General features: G+C 51.7%; 1 protein-coding gene across 2 annotated transcripts; it reads left to right on the forward strand.

Moving 5' to 3' along the window:
* The first annotated feature begins 6,756 nt into the window (after positions 1-6,756).
* badb (BCL2 associated agonist of cell death b) lies at positions 6,757-16,568 on the forward strand. 2 transcript variants are annotated; one of them, XM_080182745.1, is made up of 4 exons: positions 6,757-6,812; positions 7,796-7,976; positions 10,323-10,522; positions 16,353-16,568. In XM_080182745.1, the coding sequence occupies exons 2-4, from the start codon at positions 7,829-7,831 to the stop codon at positions 16,464-16,466; spliced, it is 462 nt and encodes a 153-aa protein (XP_080038871.1). In that variant the 5' UTR covers positions 6,757-6,812; positions 7,796-7,828; the 3' UTR covers positions 16,467-16,568. The 2 variants fall into 2 exon arrangements, with proteins under 2 accessions (XP_080038871.1, XP_080038872.1); XM_080182746.1 differs by lacking the exon at positions 6,757-6,812 and adding an exon at positions 7,006-7,073.
* The last annotated feature ends 5,936 nt before the right edge of the window (positions 16,569-22,504 follow it).

Consider the following 22,504-nt stretch of genomic DNA (forward strand, 5'->3'; position numbering starts at 1 on the left):
CAGCAGCGCTAACCCACTGTGAGAGACAACAGGGCTAACCCACTGTGTGAGACAGCAGCACTAACCCACTGTGTGAGACAGCAGCGCTAACCCACTGTGTGAGACAGCAGCGCTAACCCACTGTGAGAGACAACAGGGCTAACCCACTGTGTGAGACAGCAGCACTAACCCACTGTGTGAGACAGCAGCGCTAACCCACTGTGTGAGGCAGCAGCACTAACCCACTGTGTGAGGCAGCAGGGCTAACCCACTGTGTGAGACAGCAGCATTAACCCACTGTGTGAGGCAGCAGCGCTAACCCACTGTGTGAGACAGCAGCATTAACCCACTGTGTGAGGCAGCAGCGCTAACCCACTGTGTGAGACAGCAGCATTAACCCACTGTGTGAGGCAGCAGCGCTAACCCACTGTGTGAGACAGCAGCATTAACCCACTGTGTGAGGCAGCAGCGCTAACCCACTGTGTGAGACAGCAGCGCTAACCCACTGTGTGAGACAGCAGCACTAACCCACTGTGTGAGACAGCAGCGCTAACCCACTGTGTGAGGCAGCAGCACTAACCCACTGTGTGAGGCAGCAGGGCTAACCCACTGTGTGAGACAGCAGCGCTAACCCACTGTGTGAGACAGCAGCATTAACCCACTGTGTGAGGCAGCAGCGCTAACCCACTGTGTGAGACAGCAGCATTAACCCACTGTGTGAGGCAGCAGCGCTAACCCACTGTGTGAGGCAGCAGCGCTAACCCACTGTGTGAGACAGCAGCGCTAACCCACTGTGTGAGACAGCAGCATTAACCCACTGTGTGAGGCAGCAGCGCTAACCCACTGTGTGAGACAGCAGCATTAACCCACTGTGTGAGGCAGCAGCGCTAACCCACTGTGTGAGACAGCAGCATTAACCCACTGTGTGAGACAGCAGCGCTAACCCACTGTGTGAGACAGCAGCACTAACCCACTGTGTGAGGCAGCAGCGCTAACCCACTGTGTGAGACAGCAGCGCTAACCCACTGTGTGAGACAGCAGCACTAACCCGCTGTGTGAGGCAGCAGCACTAACCCACTGTGTGAGACAGCAGCATTAACCCACTGTGTGAGACAGCAGCACTAACCCACTGTGTGAGGCAGCAGCGCTAACCCACTGTGTGAGGCAGCAGCGCTAACCCACTGTGTGAGACAGCAGCATTAACCCACTGTGTGAGACAGCAGCACGAACCCGCTGTGTGAGGCAGCAGCGCTAACCCACTGTGTGAGACAGCAGCGCTAACCCACTGTGTGAGGCAGCAGCACTAACCCACTGTGTGAGGCAGCAGCGCTAACCCACTGTGTGAGGCAGCAGCACTAACCCACTGTGTGAGACAGCAGGGCTAACCCACTGTGTGAGACAGCAGCGCTAACCCACTGTGTGAGACAGCAGCGCTAACCCACTGTGTGAGACAGCAGCGCTAACCCACTGTGAGAGACAGCAGCGCTAACCCACTGTGTGAGACAGCAGCGCTAACCCACTGTGTGAGACAGCAGCACTAACCCACTGTGTGAGACAGCAGGGCTAACCCACTGTGAGAGACAGCAGCGCTAACCCACTGTGTGAGACAGCAGCGCTAACCCACTGTGTGAGACAGCAGCACTAACCCACTGTGTGAGGCAGCAGCGCTAACCCACTGTGTGAGACAGCAGCACTAACCCACTGTGTGAGGCAGCAGCACGAACCCACTGTGTGAGACAGCAGCGCTAATCCACTGTGTGAGGCAGCAGCGCTAACCCGCTGTGTGAGACAGCAGCGCTAACCCACTGTGTGAGGCAGCAGCGCTAACCCACTGTGTGAGGCAGCAGCACTAACCCACTGTGTGAGGCAGCAGCACTAACCCACTGTGTGAGACAGCAGCACTAACCCACTGTGTGAGGCAGCAGCGCTAATCCACTGTGTGAGGCAGCAGCGCTAACCCGCTGTGTGAGACAGCAGCGCTAACCCACTGTGTGAGGCAGCAGCGCTAACCCACTGTGTGAGGCAGCAGCGCTAACCCACTGTGTGAGACAGCAGCACTAACCCACTGTGTGAGACAGCAGGGCTACCCCACTGTGTGAGACAGCAGGGCTACCCCACTGTGTGAGACAGCAGGGCTACCCCACTGTGTGAGACAGCAGGGCTACCCCACTGTGTGAGACAGCAGGGCTACCCCACTGTGTGAGACAGCAGCGCTAACCCACTGTGTGAGGCAGCAGCACGAACCCGCTGTGTGAGGCAGCAGCGCTAACCCACTGTGTGAGGCAGCAGCACTAACCCACTGTGTGAGGCAGCAGCACGAACCCGCTGTGTGAGGCAGCAGCGCTAACCCACTGTGTGAGGCAGCAGCACTAACCCACTGTGTGAGGCAGCAGCACTACCCCACTGTGTGAGACAGCAGGGCTAACCCACTGTGTGAGGCAGCAGCGCTAACCCACTGTGTGAGACAGCAGCGCTAACCCACTGTGTGAGACAGCAGCACTAACCCACTGTGTGAGACAGCAGCGCTAACCCACTGTGTGAGACAGCAGCACTAACCCACTGTGTGAGGCGGCAGCGTTAACCCACTGTGTGAGGCATCACATTATTGAATCCCCGATAACTACGGCACACTTTTTACCTCTCTCCCTGCAGCAGAACCGACCATGGGGTAACAAGTTGCTGTTTTCCCCAGAAAGACCATTCCCCTCAATAGCATCCGAAGTGATATATCTGTTTTGTAGGGTATTGGCCACAGGAGATTCCTGCACTGCCTGCTTATCTCTCTTGCTTGGTCTGGTGGTCACCCATTTCCTTCCTGTCTCTGGAGGTTATCTCCGATTGCAACAGGATCTTGATCAGTGGGGCCAGTGGGCTGACGAATGGCAGATGCAGTTTAATTTAGACAAATGTGAGGTGATGCATTTTGGTCGACTGAACCAGGGCAGGACTTACTCAGTTAATGGTAGGGTGTTGGGGAGAGTTACAGAACAAAGAGATCTAGGGGTACAGGTTCATCGCTCCTTGAAAGTGGAGTCACAGGTGGACAGAGTGGTGAAGAAGGTATTCGGCATGCTTGGTTTCATTGGTCAGAACATTGAATACAGGAGTTGGGATGTCTTGTTGAAGTTGTACAAGACATTGGTAAGGCCACACTTGGAATACTGTGTACAGTTCTGGTCACCCTATTAGAGAAAGGATATTATTAAACTAGAAAGAGTGCAGAAAAGATTTACTAGGATGCTACCGGGACTTGATGGTTTGAGTTATAAGGAGAGGCTGGATAGACTGGGACTTTTTCCTCTAGAGTGTAGGAGGCTGAGGGGTGATCTTATAGAGATCTATAAAATAATGAGGGGCACAGATCAGCTAGATAGTCAATATCTTTTCCCAAAGGTAGGGGAGTCTAAAACTAGAGGGCATAGATTTAAGGTGAGAGGGGAGAGATACAAAAGGGTCCAGAGGGGCAATGTTTCCACACAGAGGGTGGTGAGTGTCTGGAACGAGCTGCCAGAGGTAGTAGTAGAGGCGGGTACAATTTTGTCTTTTAAAAAACGTTTCGACAGTTAGATGGGTACGATGGGTATAGAGGGATATGGGGCAAATGCAGTTAAAAAAAGGGCAGCATGGACGAATTGGGCCGAAGGGCCTGTTTCCATGCTGTAAACCTCTCTGACTATGAGATAGAGACAAAAATGGGAGGGGGGGGGAAGAGAGGGTGATGGGAAGAGAGGGTGAGGGTGAGGGGGAGACTGGGAGGGGGAGACTGCGAGGGGGAGGGGGAGACTGCGAGGGGGAGGGGGAGACTGTGAGGGGGAGGCACGAGTTGTGGGGGTGCACGAGAATGGGAGAGCGAGAGGGGGAGGGGGAGACAGAGAGAAGTGGGGGGAGTTGGGATGTGTGTAAGGGAGGGGCTGCTGCTGAATGTGGTCTTTGGGCTCCATCTGCTGGCAGATGCAAATGAACATAGTATTAAGCACAGGTTAAAGAGATGTGTATTGTCTCCAGACAGGACAGTAAATGAGACTGTTCCCTTCCTGTTGGGGAACACTTCAGCAGTCACGGGCATTCGGCCTCTGATCTTCAGGTAAGCGTTCTCCAAGGCGGCCTTCACTACACACAACAGCGCAGAGTCATTGAGTAGAGACTGATAGCCAAGTTCCGCACATATGAGGACGGTCTCAACCGGGATCTTGGGTTCATGTCGCACTATCTGTAACCCCCATGACTTGCCTGGGCTTGTAAAATCTCACTAACTGTCCTGTGCGGAGACAATACACATCTCTTTAACCTGTGCTTAACCCTCTCTCCACTCACACTGTGTGTACCTTTAAGACTTGATTTGCTGTAAAGACTCGCATTCTGATCAGTATTCTGTAAATTGAGTTTGTGCCTTTATATACCCTGTTTAGGATCAGAACTCCCCACTCACCTGACGAAGGGGCAGCGCTCCGAAAGCTAGTGGCATTTGTTACCAAATAAACCTGTTGGACTTGAACCTGGTGTTGTGAGACTTCTTACTGTGTTTACCCCAGACCAACGCCAGAATCTCCACATCTCAACTTCACACACAGAGCACAGGACGATCCCAGATTCTGCACCTGCTAACTCACCATTCAGTCCCTGCGCTCTGATGCCGGGAGAGAACATAAGAACATAAGAAATAGGAGCAGGAGTAGGCCATCTGGCCCTTCGAGCCTGCCCCGCCATTCAATAAGATCATGGCTGATCTGTCGTGGCTCAGTTCCACATTCCCGCCCTCTCCCCATAACCCTTAATCCCCTCTCTTATCAAAAACCCATCAACCCGCTTCTTAAAAATATTTAGCGAGGTAACCTCCACCACTTCAACGGGCAGAGAATTCCAGAGATTCACCACCCTTTGAGTGAAGAAGTTCTTCCTCAACTCTGTTCTAAAACACCCCCCCACTTTATCTTGAGGCTGTGTCCCCTAGTCCTACTATCCTTTCTGAGCGGGAAGAGTTTCTCCACCTCTATCCTATCCATCCCATTCATCATCTTATACGTCTCAATGAGATCTCCCCTCATTCTTCTAAACTCTAACGAGTACAAGCCTAATTTATTCAGCTTCTCCTCATAGCTCAACCCCCTCAACTCCGGTATCAGCATAGTAAACCTCCTCTGCACTCCCTCCAAGGCCAAAATATCCTTGCGTAAGTACGGCGCCCAAAACTGCACACAGTACTCCAGCTGTGGCCTCACCAATGCCCTATACAGCCGCAGCAAGACCTCCCTACTTTTATATTCAATCCCCCTCGCTATGAAGGCCAGCATCCCATTCGCCTTCCTGACCACCTGCTGCACCTGCAAGCTGGGTTTTTGCGACTCATGCACAAGGACCCCGAGGTCCCTCTGCACCGTCGCCTGCTGCAGTTTTTCTCCACGTAAGTAATAATCCTTCCTACCATTATTCCTACCAAAGTGGACCACCTCGCACTTGCCAACATTAAATTCCATTTGCCAGTTCCTGGCCCATTCACCCAGCCTATCTAGATCCTTCTGCAGACTCTCCACACCCTCCGCACAACTTGCCTTTCCACCAATCTTGGTGTCATCAGCAAATTTCGACACCCTACACTCGGTTCCCTCCTCCTCCTCTATCTATATATGAGAAAGTGGGACAGGGGGAAGTCTGTGAACTAGGATTCTGGAGACCTCCAGGGTACTGCTCTGGGGAGGGGGGAGGAGGGAGCGGGGAGCAGGGTGGGGGAGCGGGGGAGCAGGGGTCGGGGAGCGGGGGAGCGGGGGGTCGGGGAGCGGGGGGTCGGGGAGCGGGGGAGCGGGGGGTCGGGGAGCGGGGGTCGGGGAGCGGGGGGTCGGGGAGCGGGGGGTCGGGGAGCGGGGGGTCGGGGAGCGGGGGAGCGGGGGGTCGGGGAGCGGGGGGTCGGGGAGCGGGGGGTCGGGGAGCGGGGGGTCGGGGAGCGGGGGGTCGGGGGGTCAGGGAGCGGGGGAGCGGGGGGTCGGGGAGCGGGGGGTCGGGGAGCGGGGGGTCGGGGAGCGGGGGGTCGGGGAGCGGGGGGTCGGGGAGCGGGGGGGTCGGGGAGCGGGGGAGCGGGGGGTCGGGGAGCGGGGTCGGGGAGCAGGGGAGCGGGGGAGCAGGGTCGGGGAGCAGGGTCGGGGAGCGGGGGAGCAGGGTCGGGGAGCGGGGGAGCAGGGTCGGGGAGCGGGGGAGCAGGGTCGGGGAGCGGGGGAGCAGGGTCGGGGAGTGGGGGAGCAGGGTCGGGGAGCGGGGGAGCAGGGTCGGGGAGCGGGGGAGCAGGGTCGGGGAGTGGGGGAGCAGGGTCGGGGAGCGGGGGAGCAGGGTCGGGGAGCGGTGGGAGTGGGCAGTGGAACCAGTTCAAATCCTATCCCGGCAGCAGGTGGAATTTAAATTCCAGGGATAAAATTGGGAATTATAAAGCTCGTCTCAGTCTGTCACAAACTAGCATCAATTGTGGGAAAAACCCATCTGGTTCCCTTTAGGGAAAGAAATCTGCTGTCCTTACCCCGGTGTGGCCTACATGTGACTCCCAGAGCCGCAGCAATGTGGGTGACTCTCAACTGCCCCTCCAAGGAGCAACTAGGGATGGGCAATAAATGCTGACACCCACCCCCTGAGAGGGGAGAGGGGAATTGGGGGAACAGGGGGAGGGAGAGAGCCCCCCCAAGTCTGAGCCTTGTTTCTGGTTTTTTTTGCTCCTTTCTGACCTCAGTATTTGGGGTCAAGGGGCGGGGCTCCACTCCCATTGGCTGCTGCAACATTTCCCCTGGTCAGCGGCCACTCCCATTGGCTGAGTGAGAATCCCGGAAGTACAACAGGTTACAATCCCAGAGAAAGTGAGTGTGAAAGAGAAGGAGACAGGGAGAGAGAGAGAGAGAGAGAGAGACAGAGACAGACAGACAGACAGACAGAGACAGAGACAGAGAGATACACACAGATACAGAGAGAGAGAGAGAGAGAAAAACAGACAGAGAGGGAGAGAGACAGACAGACAGAGAGAGAAAGAGAGAGAGAGAGAGAGAGAAAGGGGGCGGGGGACAGTATCTGAGAGGGAGGTGTCGATCTATAGCAGGGCTTCTAAGTGAATTATTATTGAGGTAAAGTGTGTTTGACAAATTGAGAGTAACATGCTCGAGAGAGAGTAATGGGGGAGGGTCAACATGCGATAGGGGCTCTGGATGTGTGTGTGTGTGGGTGTGGGGGGTGGTTCTGGATGAGAGTGTGTGGGGAGGTTCTGGGTGGGTGTTGGAAACTGTATTTGGGACACTGGGATCTGCAGGGGGATATGTGTGCGTGTCTGTGGTTGTGGTTGGTCTGGTTGAGTGTGTGTGGGGTGGGGGGGGAGCTGTATTTGGGACAGGACTCTGGTTGGGTCGGGGGTCTGGAGGGAGATGTGTGTGTGTGTGTGTGTGGTGGGAGGGTCTCAGTGTATGGGGTGGGGGGGGCTGTATTTGGGACAGGGCTCTGGTTGGGTCGGGGGTCTGGATGGGGATGGGTGTGTTTGTGTGCGTGTGGTGGGAGGGTCTCAGTGTATGGCGTTGGGGGGGCTGTATTTGGGACAGGGCTCTGGTTGGGTCGGCGGTCTGGAGGGAGATGGGGGTGTGTGTGTGTGTTTGTGTGCGTGTGGTGGGAGGGTCTCAGTGTGTGGGGTGGGGGGGCTGTATTTGGGATAGGGCTCTGGCTGGGTTGGGGGTCTGGCGGGGGGGGGGGAACGGTGGGTGTCTGAGCGATCTGGATAGTGGCGTTGGGCTGAGGGATCCTCCGGGAGACACCGGCGAGGATTGAACTGACTGAATCCCGTCTCCCTGTGTCCCTGCAGCCCGTTCCGCTCTCCAGAACCTGCCCCCATGCTATGGCGGCGCGATTCCAGATCGCAGAGTTCCACTCTGACCCCTTCGATCCCGTGCCGAGGGCCGGAGGTGAGAGGTTGGAGGAGGAAGGATCAGGCGGCGGGAGCCTTGAGCGGCGGCCCAGCGGAGTCCGAGGGAGGCGTGTAGAAGGTGGGGAGACGTTTCCGGCGGTTCACCCCCCCCTTCCCCACCCCCACTCGTGGGTCACATCTTCACTCCGTCTGCGAGGGTGACCCCCTGACCTCCCGGCAGTTTGTCACCTCCATTATGCACTTTGCCCCAGCGTTGACATCTCTGTCCTCGGTCTGCTCTGAGGTTCCAGACAACAAAGAACAGGACAGCACGGGCCCTTCGGCCCATCAAGCCTACGCCAACATATGATACCTGACTAAACTAAAGACCTTTGGCCTCTACGTGGCCCTTGTCCATCTGTTCACTGCATCTTCATGTGTCTGTCGAGATGCATCTTAAACGTTGCTATTGTATCTGCTTCTTCCACCTCCTCTGGCAGTGAGTTCCAGGCATCTACTGCCCTCTGTAAAAAAAAAACTTGCCTCGTACATCTCCTTTAAACCTTGCCCCTCGCACCTTAAACCTGTGTCCCCCCCTAGTAATTGACTCTTCCACCCTGGGAAAACGCTTCTGACTATCCACTCTGTCCATGCCTCTTATAATCTTGTAGACTTCTATCAGGTCTCCCCTCAACCTCCGTCACTCCAGTGAGAACAAACCAAGTTTCTCCAACCTCTCCTCATAGCTAATGCCCTCTATACCAGGGCAACATCCTGGTAAATCTTTTCTGTACCCTCTCCAAAGCCTCCACATCCTTCTGGTAGTGTGGTGACCAGAATTGAACACTATATTCCAAGTGCGGCCTCACTAAGGTTCTATAAAGCTGCAACGTGACTTGTCAATTTTTAAACTCAGTGCCCCGGCCGATGAAGGCAAGCATGCCGTATGCCTTCTTGACTCCCTTCTCCACCTGTGTTGCCACTTTCAGTGACCTGTGCACCTGTACACCCAGATCCCTCTGGAAGTTAATGCTTCTAAGGATTAGTTTTATACTGGAACTGTAAACAAATGCACGTGTTGAACTTTACTGCCATTTACTGTATATTTCCTGTCTGTATTAGACCTTGCAAAATGCATTGCCTCACGTTTGTCCGGATTAAACTCCATTGCCATCTCTCCGCCCAAGTCTCCAACTGATCGATATCCTGCTGTAACCTCTGACAAACCTCTTCACTACCTGCAACTCCCCCAGTCTTTGTGTCGCATGCAAACTTACTAATCAGACCACCCAAATTTTTCCTCCAAATCATTTATTTACAAACAACAGAGGTTTACAAACAACTGCGGAACGCCACCAGCTTCAGATCTCCATTCTGAACAACACCCTTCCACTGTTACTCTGTTTTCTATAACCCAGCCAGTTCTGCATCCACCCAGCCAGCCCAACCCAAATCCCCATGTGATTTCACCTTCTGTATCTGTCTGCCAAGGGGAACCTTGTCAAAGGCCTTGATAAAGTCCATGTAGACAACATCCACCGCCTGACCCTCATCAATCCTTCTTGGCACCTCTTCAAAAAAACTCAACCGACCCTCCCGCAGTGCGGCGCTCCCTCGGCACCGACCCTCCCGCAGTGCGGCGCTCCCTCGGCACTGACCCTCCCACAGTGCGGCGCTCCCTCGGCACCGACCCTCCCGCAGTGCGGCGCTCCCTCGGCACCGACCCTCCCGCAGTGCGGCGCTCCCTCGGCACCGACCCTTCCGCAGCGCGGCGCTCCCTCGGCACCAACCCTCCCGCAGTGCGGCGCTCCCTCGGCACCGACCCTTCCGCAGTGCGGCGCTCCCTCGGCACCGACCCTCCCGCAGTGCGGCGCTCCCTCGGCACCGACCCTCCCGCAGCGCGGCGCTCCCTCGGCACCAACCCTCCCGCAGCGCGGCGCTCCCTCGGCACCAACCCTCCCGCAGCATGGCGCTCCCTCGGCACCGACCCTCCCGCAGCGCGGCGCTCCCTCGGCACCGACCCTCCCGCAGCGCGGCGCTCCCTCGGCACCGACCCTCCCGCAGCGCGGCGCTCCCTCGGCACCGACCCTCCCGCAGCACGGCGCTCCCTCGGCACCGACCCTCCCGCAGGGCAGCGCTCCCTCGGCACCGACCCTCCCGCAGGGCAGCGCTCCCTCGGCACCGACCCTCCCGCAGGGCAGCGCTCCCTCGGCACCGACCCTCCCGCAGGGCAGCGCTCCCTTGGCACCGACCCTCCCGCAGGGCGGCGCTCCCTCGGCACTGACCCTCCCACAGCGCGGCGCTCCCTCGGCACCGACCCTCCCGCAGTGCGGCGCTCCCTCGGCACCGACCCTCCCGCAGGGCGGCGCTCCCTCGGCACCGACCCTCCCGCGGCGCGGCGCTCCCTCAGCACAGAAACATGGCTATGTCACCTGTCTGAGTCGCTCTCTCACGCCAGTGTCTTTCTCTCTCTCTCCCATCGCAGCGTCGGAGACGGTTGCCTTTCCAGATGGTGTTTCCGTCACTCGGAGGGTGACCTTACCCGAGGAGGAGCTGCTGGAGGATGTGTTGTCATTCAGGGGGCGCACGAGATCCGAACCCCCCAATTTCTGGCTGGCGGTTCAGTACGGACGGGAACTCCGTCGGATGAGTGACGAATTTGTCTCCAGCTTCAGCGAAGACAAGGTTTGTCCATCGCTCGTCGTAGAAACTAGAAGCAGGAGGTGGCCATTCAGCCCTTCGAGCCTGCTCTGTCATCCATTTTGATCATGGCTGATCATTGAATTCAATATCCTGATTTTCCCCCCTTTCCCCCCCATATCCCTCGATCCCTTTAGCCCCAAGAGTGATATCTAATTCCTTCCTGAAATTGCACACGTTTTAGCCTCAACTACTTTCTGTGGGAGTGAATTCCACCGCTCTCTGGGTGAAGAAATTTCCTCTCACCTCAATTCTAAAAGGTTTACCCCTTATCCTCAAACTATGACTCCCCCCACCATGGGGAACATTCTTTCTGAGTCTACCCTGTCTGTTAGAATTTTATAAGTCTCTATCAGATCCCCTCTCACTCTTCTAAACTCCAGTGAATATAATCCTAACCCACTCGGTCTCTCCTCATATGACAGACCTGCCATCCCAGGAATCAGCCTGGTAAACCTTCGCTGTGCTCCCTCTATAGCAAGGACATCCTTCCTCAGATAAGGAGACTAAAACTACACACAATATTCCAGGTGTGGCCTCACCAACGCCCTGTACAATTGCAGCAAAACATTCCTATCCCTATACTCAAATCCTCTCACTCTGAAGGCCAACATACCATTTCTCTTCTTTACTGCCTGCTGTACCTGCGTGCTTACTCTCAGCGACTGATACACCAGGACTCCAAGGTCTCGCTGAGTATCCCCCTCTCTCGATTCCAGTAATTGCTCCCAGACTGGATAACCTCACATTTATCCACATTATACTGCATCTGCCATGCAGATTCCCGCATACTCAGTCTGTCCACATCACACTGAAACATCTCTGCATCCTCCTCACAGCTCACCCTCCCACCCAACTCTGTATCACCTACAAATTTGGAGATAGTTCCCTCTTCCAGATCATTAATATATAATGTGGAACAGTAGGGATCTTGTCACAGGTCCCTGCGGATCCCCACTAATCACTGACTAACCATCAGGAAAAGATTCATTTTGCCATTTGCTTTCCGTTAGACGTAGGAGCAGAATGAGGCCACTCGGCCCATCGAGTCTGCTCCGCCATTCAATCATGGCTGATATTTTTCTCATCCCCATTCTCCTGCCTTTTCCCCATAACCCCTGATCCCCTTATTAATCAAGAACCTATCTATCTCTGTCTTAAAGACACTCAATGACCCGGCCTCCACAGCCTTCTGCGGCAAAGAGTTCCACAGATTCCCCACTCTCTGGCTGAAGAAATTCCTCCTCATCTCTGTTTTAAAGGATCGTCCCTTTAGCCTGAGGTTGTGCCCTCTGGTTCTAGTTTTTCCTACTAGTGGAAACATCCTCTCCACGTCCACTCTATCCAGGCCTCGCAGTATCCTGTAAGTTTCAATAAGATTCCCCCCTCATCCTTCTAAACTCCAACGAGTACAGACCCAGAGTCCTCAACCCTTCCTCATACAACAAGCTCTTCATTCCAGGGATCATTCTTGTGAACCTCCTCTGGACCCTTTCCAAGGCCGGCACATCCTTAGATACAGGGGCCCAAAACTGCTCCCAATACTCCAAATGAGGTCTGACCGGAGCCTTATACAGCTTCAGAAGTACATCCCTGCTCTTGTATTCTAGCCCTCTCGACATGAAAGCTAACATTGCATTTACCTTCCCAACTGCCGACTGAACCTGCACGGTAACCTTAAGAGAATCTGAACAAGGACTCGCGAGTCCCTTTGTGTTTCTGATTTCCTAAGCATTTCCCCATTTAGGGGGGAAATTGCGGGTCCCCTAGCTGAGATATTTGAATCATCGATAGTCATGGGTGAGATGTCTGAAGATTGGAGAGTGGCAAATGTTGTGCTTTTGTTTAAAAAGGACTGCAGGGAAAAGCCTGGGAACTACAGGCCAGTGAGCCTCACATCTGTGGTGGGTAAGTTGTCGGAAGGTATTTTGAGAGACAGGATCTACAGACATTTAGAGACACAAGGACTGATTAGGGACAGTCAGCGTGGCTTTGTGAGTGGAAAATCATGTCTCACAAATTTGATTGAGTTTTTTGAAGGGGTAACCAAGAAGGTAGATGAGGGCAGTGCGGTTGATGTTGTCTACGTGGACTTTAGCAAGGCCTTTGATAAGGTACCGCATGGTGGGTTGTTGCATAAGGTTAAATCTCACAGGATCCAGGGTGAGGCAGCCAATTGGAAACAAAATTGGCTTGACCCCAGAAGACAGAGGGTGGTTGCAGAGAGTTGTTTTTCAAACTGGAGGCCTGTGACCAGCGGTGTCCCTCAGGGATCAGTGCTGGGCCCACTGTTATTTGTCATTTATATTAATGATTTGGATGAGAATATAGGAGACATGGTTAATAAGTTTGCAGATGACACCAAGATTGGTGACATAGAGGACAGTGAAGAAAGTTATCTCCAAATGCAAAGGGATCTTGATCAGTTGGGCCAGTGGGCTGACGAATGGCAGATGGAGTTTAATTTAGATAAATGTGAGGTGATGCATTTTGGTCGATTGAACCAGGGCAGGACTTACTCAGTTAATGGTAGGGTGTTGGGGAGAGTTACAGAACAAAGAGATCTAGGGGTACATGTTCATAGCTCCTTGAAAGTGGAGTCACAGGTGGACAGAGTGGTGAAGAAGGCATTCGGCATGCTTGGTTTCATTGGTCAGAACATTGAATACAGGAGTTGAGATGTCTTGTTGAAGTTGCAAAGACATTGGTAAGGCCACACTTGGAACACTGTGTTCAGTTATGGTCACCCTATTATAGAAAGGAAATTATTAAACTAGAAAGAGTGCAGAAAAGATTTACTAGGACGCTACTGGGACTTGATGGATTGAGTTATAAGGAGAGGCTGGATAGACTGGGACTTTTTTCTCTGGAGTGTAGGAGGCTGAGGGGTGATCTTATGGAGGTCTATAAAATAATTAGGGGCACAGATCAGCTAGATAGTCAATATCTTTTCCCAAAGGTAGGGGAGTCTAAAACTAGAGGGCATAGGTTTAAGGGGAGAGATACAAAAATGTCCAGGGGGCAATTTTTTCACACACAAGTGGTGAGTGTCTGGAACAAGCTGCCAGAGGTAGTAGTAGAGATGGGTACAATTTTGTCTTTTAAAAAGCATTTAGACAGTTAGATGGGTAAGATGGGTGTAGAGGGATATGGGCCAAACACGGGCAATTGGGATTAGCTTAGGGGTTTAAAAAAAAAGGCGCATGGACAAGTTGGGCCAAAGGGCCTATTTCCATGCTGTAAACCGCTATGACTCTATCTCTGATTTCCTGTCTAATGCTTTCCCCAACATCACTAGGACAGTTTGGTGGTCTGTATACCACCCCCATCGATTTTTTTTTTTGCCCCTTGTTTCCTAACTCGACCCGTACATCATCTGTGCTAATATCTTTCCTCAATATCATCTTTAATCAACAACGCACCTCCACCACCTTTTCCTTTCTGTCCGTCCTTCCTAAACACTGAACAAACCTGAATTTACTTCCCATCCTTTGCTCACCTTAGACCCACGTCTCTGTAATGCCAACTATATGAAACCCCTTTACACCTACCTGTGCAACTAATCCATCCATTTCGTTTCAAATGCTCCAAACACTCAGGTACAAAACCTTAAGGTGGGCACTTTTTTACATTTCTTTTCCCTTTCCTATTATTTTAACTCTGTCCCTATCCAAGTTGGCCCTTGATTTCTCTGCCTATCACTCCCCTTATTCTCCTTATTGTCTTTCTCTCTTGTTCTTGATCTCCTTCCCCCTTGCTCTGAATCCTTGCAAAGGTTCCCATCCCACTGCCATATTAGTTTAAACCCTCCCCAGCCACTCTAGTGAAGGGCATCAGTCCCGGTCCTGCCCAGGTGGAAACCGGTCCAGTTTGTACAGGTCCCCACCTCCCGCAGAACCGGTCCCAATGCCCCAGGAATCACTGGAACCCTCCCCCTCGCAGCATCTTTCCAGCCACATATTCATCCTATAATAAGCTGCTGTTCCTGTTCTTACTAGCACGTGGCGCAGGGAGTAATCCTGAGATCGCTACCTTTGAGGTCCTACTTTCCAGCTTGCTTCCCAGCTCCCTATGCTCTGCTTTTGGGACCTCATCCCTTCTTTAACCTGTGTCGTTTGTACCAACGTGGACGATGACCATTGGCTGTTCGCCCTCCCCCTTCAGAATGTCCTGCAGCCGCTCCGAGACATCCTTGACCCTCACATCAGGGAGGCAACATAACCGTCCTGGAGTCTTGTTTGCACCGCAGAAACTCCTGTCTATTCCCCTTACGTTTGTATCCCCTATAACTATTGCACACTTTTTACCCCTCCCCTGCCCTGCAGAACTGACCTTGGGGGAACGAGTTTGTTGCTGTTTTCCCCAGAAAGGCCATTCCCCTTCAACAGTATCCAAAGCGAAATATCTGCTTTTCAGGGGAATGGCCACAGGAGATTCCTGCACTGCCTGCCTAGCTCTGTTACTCTGTCTGGCGGTCAGTCATTCCCTTCCTGCCTATGGTGTGCCCACCTCCCTATACGTGCGATCCATGACACTCTGCATCTCGCGGATGCTCCATAGCGCCTCCAGCCGCAATTTGCCCCTTGTTGTTCTTAACACATCATCTGTGCTAACAACTTCCCTCAATAATCGCATCAATATCATCTTTAACCAACAATGCACCTTTTCCTTTCTGTCTGTCTGTCCTTCCTAAACACTGAACAGCCCTCAGTGTTTAGTCCCCATCTTTGCTCACCTTGGAGCTGTATCTCCGTAATGCCAAACCTCTTTACATCTATCCGTGCAACTAATTCATCCATTTTGTTCCGAGCATTCAGGAGCGGCAGCTGGAGACACTTCCTGCACAAGTGCTGGCCCCCGTCAACAGAAATGTTTCGGCTTCCCACGTAGAGCAGGAGGAGCACACCACAGATTGGAACTCTCTGTCCATGACTTACCCCTTTGGATTAAACTTATGGAAGATGCTTGCTATCAGATTATATCCATTATCCTTCTTTCCTGATCCTTGTTACCATTGAATATAACCCTCACAAGCTATAAACCACATAAACTGCCTCTGAAACTGTGATAAAATATTAAATACTTACCCGACCTTACCCAGTACTTACTAATCAGCTCTTTCCCGTGTCCTCTGCTACTGCAGCCGGGCGAGACCACACCGAGGATTCTAAAAGTTAGAAAGCAGAGGCAGAAAGCACCCCTTTTCCCTCAGCACCACATTCTCGATCGCCCCACCCTGACTCTGCCTGTGTCTCACTCTGGATGTGGTCTCTCCCACGGGGTGTGCAAGCTTATGATCGCGTATCCCCCCACTCCCCGCTCCCCACCCCACACATCGTTGAAATAATCTCGAAAGCTCCCAGCTGCGAAGTCCTTCTCCCCGTCCCCCCTCAACCCCAGGACGTCCCAAAGTGAAACATAGACCTCCCCTCTCCCTCTCCCCTCCACCCCATCACTCCAGCCCCTCTTCCTCCCCCACCCCACCACGTCTCAAGGTATTTCACATAAAATGGAGTTTTTTTAAGGAGAGTGTAGGGCAGAGAGGGAGGGTAGGTGCTGGGCGGAGGGGGGTGGGTGCTGGGTGGGGAGGGAGGGTGGGTGCGTGTGAGACGGAGAGGGTGGGAGGGAGGGTGAGCGCGGGGCGGAGAGAGGGCGTGTGGGGCGGAGGGGGGTGGGTGGGTGCGGGGCGGAGAGAGACAGCGTGGATGGGGGGGGGGGGAGAATGGCTGAGTTTGGGGAGGGGAAGGGTACTGGATTCTGAAATCCCGGCCGATGGGTGAGTGATCCTCCACCTTGCTGCTGTTTCCCGTTCCAGGGCCTGCGTATCTCGAAGAGTGCCGGGGCTATCGTCAGCACGATGTACCAGAAGCTGGTGTGGTATCTCCCCAAGAAGGGGCAGACTGAGCCACAGCAAACCGACAGCCCCTGACGCACGAACCCAACAACCTCCACACAAAAACCCACGGCTGATCAACAACAGAGTGCCTCAGGAACGGCTCCTGTGCGAAAGGGATTGGGCGGGGTGGGGGGGAACAGACAGACAGACCCCCACACATCAGACCTCTCCGCTAACTCAACATGTGAACAAAATACTTACTCTTCACTTGACTTTTTTAATCTCCTACTGCTCCCTCACCTCACTGATAGAATATTTATGTCTTCAAGGTGAGGGCTAAACGGTTATCTACAACTGTATCGATCCCAATCTAGCTCACGGCTGGAGTAACTGTCTACAGTACTGGATACTGGCAAAAGAACTGGGATCACCCCCACCCCCTCCACCACCGACGCACAGTGACAGCCGTGTGTACCATCTACAAGATGCACTGCAGCGACTCACCAAGGCTCCTTCCACAGCACCTTCCAAACCCACCATCTCTACCATCTAGAAGGACAAGGGGCAGCAGACACATGGGGAACACCACCACCTGCAAGTTCCCCCTCCGAGCCACTCACCACCCCAACTTGGGAATATATCGGCCATTCCTTCACTGTGGCTGGGGTCAAAATCCTGGAACTCCCTCGCCAAAAGCACATTTCCCCCCCACTACCCGCAGGAGCGAGACCCACATTCTCCCTCACTCCCCCCATGGAAGCGAGTCCCACATTCTCCCCCACGGGAGCGAGTCCCACATTTCCCCCCACTCCCTGTGGGAGCGACTGTGGGGATACGGAGACCGGGACTGTGCGCAGTAACTCCGAGTGTGGGGATGCGGAGATTGGATATTAAGTTGTGGTGGGGTGGGCGGTAGTGCTGCTCTCAGTCAAGTAATGATACCTCGGGTTTAGCGACAGGGTGTGGGGTTAAGAAGTGTTGGTGCTAACTTCTTGTTCAGGTCAGTGTGGTGAGGTAATAGTGTGTAAGTCTGGACTGCTTTTGTTTAAAGAATTGTGACAGGCGATTGAAGGAACTCTGCTAATTCTCACCCCACTGTCTTCATAATGATGAATTTGTGAATTCTTGGCTAGCCAGTGTCTTGCTGTTTACTACACAATGTATTTTCAGGTACCTTAATCCTTGTATCTTCTGTTGGTGTAATTAAAATAAAACCTAATGGATTGAAAAGAAAGCTATTCCTTTTTTCTTTGCACACCTCTGGGCTTGTACCACATAAAAACCTTCTTCACTGTACATTGTGCCTCAAGTTATCTCGGATTGCAATGGGGTCTTGATCAATTGGGCCAGTGGGCTGACGAATGGCAGATGGAGTTTAATTTAGACAAATGCAAGGTGATGCATTTTGGTCGATTGAACCAAGACAAGGAGTTACTCAGTTAATGGTAGGGCGTTGGGGAGAGTTACAGATCAAAGATATCTAGAGGTACAGGTTCATAGCTCCTTGAAAGTGGAGTCACAGGTGGACAGAGTGGTGAAGAAGGCATTGGACATGCTTGGTTTCATCAGTCAGATCATTGAATACAGGAGTTGGAACGTCTTGTTGAATTGTACAAGACACACTTGTAAGGTCACACTTGGAATATACAGTTCTGGTCACCCTATTATAGAAAGGATATTATTAAATTAGTAAGAGTGCTGAAGAGATTTACTCGGATGCTCCTGGGACTTGATGGATTGAGTTATAAGGAGAGGCTGGATAGACTGGGACTTTTTTCCTCTGGAGTGCAGGAGGCTGAGGGGTGATCTTATAGAGGTCTATAAAATAATGAGGGGCACAGATCAGCTAGATAGTCAATATCTTCTCCCAAAAGTAGTGAGTGTCTAAAACTAGAAGGTTTAAGGTGAGAGGGGCAGGTTTTTCACACAGAGGGTGGTGAGTGTACGGAAGGTAGCAGTAGAGGCAGGTACAATTTTGTCTGTTTAAAAAGTGTTTAGACGGTTACGTGGGTAAGATGGGTGTAGAGGGATAGGGGCCAAATGTGACTAATTGGGACTAACTTAGAGGTTTGAAAACAAAAGGGTGGCATGGACAAGTTGGGCTGAAGAGGCCTGTTTCCATGCTATAAACCTCTATGCCTCTGTGACAGGGGTTCCACCAACCCAACCCTCCCCTGAGTCATTCCCTGCAGCCCACCAGAACTCTGCTGCCCATTTCCAAAATAATAGAGGGGTGTTATAAATTTGGTATTACTGATATTACTGTTTGCTGCAAGAGCAAAAAGGGAACCGTGGCCAAACTATGGCTTACAAGAGAAATCAGAGCTAGTATCAGATTCAAGGAAGAAATGTACAAATTGGCAAGAAAAAAACAATATGCTTGAGGATTGGGAACAGTTTAAAATTCTGGAAGGGAGGACCAAGGGATTGATTAAGAAGGGAAAAATGGAAAGGAAGATAGCGTGGACCATAAAAACTGACTATAAAAGTTTCCATAGATACGTGAAAAGAAAAAGATTGACAAGAGCGAACTTGCATTCAGAAACAGGAGAATTCATAACGGGGAATAAAGAAATGGCAAGGAATTAAATTTCTACTTTGCTTCAGTCTTCACAAAGGAAGGCATGAATAATGTGCCAGAAGTGTTGAGAGAAACGTGTTTTAGTGAGGAGCTGAAGGAAATCAGCATTAGTAGAGAAATGGTTTTGGGGAAATTGATGGGATTGAAGATGGATAAATCTCCAGGTCCCGATCATCTTCATCCCAAGAGTACTTAAGTGGCCCTGGAAATGGTTGGAGGTTATTTGCCAAAGTTCTTTGGACTCTGGAATGATTCCTACAGATTAGAGGGTAGCTAATGTAAGCCCGCTGTTCAAAAAGGGAGATAGAAAGAAAACAGGGACCACAGACCAGTGAGCTAAATATCTATACTGGGGAAGTCGCTTGAGTCCATTATCAAGGATTTTATAACTCAGCATTTGGAAGGCAGTGGTATAATCAGACACAGTCAGCTCAGATTTACAAAAGGGAAATCATGCTTAACGAATATATTGGAATTTTCTGAGGATGTAACTAGTAGAGTTGACTTCAGAAGAAGTTACGTGAGACAAGGTCTCACATAACACACTGTGGAAAGTTAAAGCACATGAGATTGCAGGCAATGTCTTGAGATGGATAGAAAGCTGGTTAGCAGATAGGAAGCAGAGTTGACATAAATGGGTGTTTTTCTGATGGTCGGTCAGTGACTAGTGGAGGTTCGCAGGGATCTGTGATGAGATCCCAACTATTGACATTACATGCTAATAATTTGGAAGAGGCAACTCAATGTGTTATCTTCAAATTTGCAGATGATACACAGTTGGGCGGGAGGGTGAGTTGTGAGGATGTAGAGATGCTTCAGTGTGACTTGGACAGATCGAGTGTGCGGAATCTGCATGGCAGATGCAGTATAATGTGGATAAACGTGAGGTTATCCATTCTGGTAGCAAAAACAGGAAGACATTATTACTGGAATGGGTGTAAACTGAGAGAGGGGGATGCTCAGTGAGACCTTGGCGTCCTCGTGTATCAGTTGGTGAAAGTAAGTGCACAGGTACAGCAGACAGCAAAGAAGGCAAATAGTACATTGGTCTTCATAGTAAGTGGAGTATAGGGATCAGGATGTTTTGCTGCAATTGTATAGAGCGTTGGTGATGCTACACCCAGAGCATCGTATATAGTTTTGGTGTTATCTGAGGAAGGATGTCCTTGCTATAGACGGAGCACAGTGAAGGTTTACCAGGCTGATTCCTGGGATGGCAGGTCTGTCATCTAAGGAGAGACTAAGTCAGTTAGGATTATATTCACTTGATTTTAGGAGAGGGGGAAATCTCATAGAAACTTATAAAATTCTAACAGGGTTAGACAGGGTAGATTCAGAAAGAATGTTCCCGATAGTGGGGAGGTCCAGAACTGGGGGGGGGTCATAGTTTGAGGATAACTGGTAAACATTTTAGGACTGAGATGAGGAGGAATTTCTTCACCCACAGGCTGGTGAATGTGTGGAATTCACTCCCACAGAAAGTAGTCGAAGCCAAAATGGTGTGTAATTTCAAGAAATTAGATACAGCTTCTGGGGCTAAAAGGATATGGGGGGATGCAGGGCGAAAGATCAGATCAGCCATGATCAAAATTAAAGGGCTGAATGGCCTGCTTCTGTTAATACTGAAAGGCCTGGGTCGAGTGGACATGGGGAAGATGTTTCCATTTGTCAGAAAGACAACGATCAGCCTCAGAATAAAGTCACATCTCTTCAAAACTAAGGCACATAGGAGTTTCTTCAGCCAGAGGGTGGTGAATCTGCAGAATTCAACATCAGAAGGTTGTGGAGTCCAGGTCATTAAGTGTAATTAAGACTGATTGAGACAGAAATAGTTCTGAAGTTTATTAGCATCAAAAGTATGCTTTTATTAACACTGCAACGAAGTTACTGTGTAATCTAGCACCCCCTCCTCAAGCCTGTTACACAGGAACAAGAGGAGGCCATTCAGCCCCCCTCCTCAAGCCTGTTACACAGGAACAGGAGGCCATTTAGCCCCTCCTTGAGCCTGTTCATGGGAACATGAGTATTCAGCCCCTTCTCCGTCCTACTATACTGGAACAGAGGCCATTCAGCTCCTCCTCGAGCCCATTCATAGGAAATAGGAGGCCATTCAGCCCCTCCTGCGCCTGTTACACAGGAACATGCCATTCAGCCCCTTCTCCGCCTTGTTACACAGGAACAGGAGGCCATTCAACCCCCTCCTCAAGCCTATTACACAGGAACAGGCCATTCAGCCCCTCCTGGAACCTATTACAAAGGAACAAACCATTCAGCTCCCTCCTTCTGGGAGGGACTAAGATGAATAGATCATAGCTGATCTGTATTATTCATTTATTAGTGTTACAAATAAGGCTAACATTAAAACTGCAATGAAGTTACTGTAAAAACTCCCTTGTCACCTGCACTCCGATGTCTGTTCTGGTACACTGAGGGAGAATTTAACACCTAACCAGCGAGTCTTTTGGACTGTGGGAGGAAACTGGAGCACCTGGAAGAAACCCACACAGACACAGGGAGAATATGCAGATTCCACAGACAGTGACCCAAGGCGAGAATCGAACCAGGGTCACTGGGTGCTGTGAGGCAGCAGTGCTAACTACGTGATTAATTACTATTCCTCTTCAGAACTTAATTTACCGCTTATCTTTTGTTGTCTTTGTCAAATAATATGAAGTGATGACGAGTGGAGGCCTCAGCACTAAATCGCTGTGGCACACCACTCATCACACCCTGGCAACCAGAAAATGACCCATTTATGCCCACTCGTGTTTCCTCCATAGGAACATCTGGAGCTGGGAGGCACAAAATTAGGTGTCAGGTCAGAACACAAGACACAGACCCTAATACTACACAAGGGGTCATGCTGAATCATTACTGCACAGGATGGCATTCAGCCCACTGTATCCGCGCCGGCTCTCTAAACAAATAATTTGCTCAGGGCCAGTCTCCCTGCACACACTTGCTTTTCAGATAAGTTTAATTCTCTCCTGGACGACTTGATTCAAGCTTGCTGTCTCTCCCCTCCTCTCAGGTATCACATTCCAGATGCGAACCACTCGCTGGACAAGAACATTTTTCCTGGTGGTGCCTTGCTTCTTTTGCCAGCTGCTTTCAATCCGTGCATCCCCATTCTCGTTCCTCCCTCACCTACTCTGCCAGGATCCCTCATCACTCTGGATAATCTGTCAAATCCAAGCTCTGCCTTTTCTCCAAAGCCTGGTCCAGCCTTACATTTCTGACATCGCTCAAATCTATTTTTTCCCCTCTTGCAATGTCTTCACATCTTTCCTGCAGCTTGGTCCCAGGAAGAGGGCGCGGTACTCCAGTTTGGGGGGTGGGGGGTAGTGGTGGTGGTATCAACGTAACCTCCTGGCTCATACACACAGTGAGCCAGGCCAAGGATACTGTGTCTCGACCACACACTCGACCTGTCCCATCACCACCTCCAGTGAACTGTGCGTAGCTACAAACAGGTCGCAGGAAAGAGACACATGACAAGTCAGTTAAGAAAATGTAGGAGTTTATTTTGTGAATCTTGTCCCCCCACCAG

The sequence above is a fragment of the Carcharhinus amblyrhynchos genome, unplaced genomic scaffold, assembly GCF_965287045.1.
Source record: "Carcharhinus amblyrhynchos unplaced genomic scaffold, sCarAmb.v2.hapA scaffold_87, whole genome shotgun sequence".
In the NCBI taxonomy this organism is placed as follows: domain Eukaryota; kingdom Metazoa; phylum Chordata; class Chondrichthyes; order Carcharhiniformes; family Carcharhinidae; genus Carcharhinus; species Carcharhinus amblyrhynchos.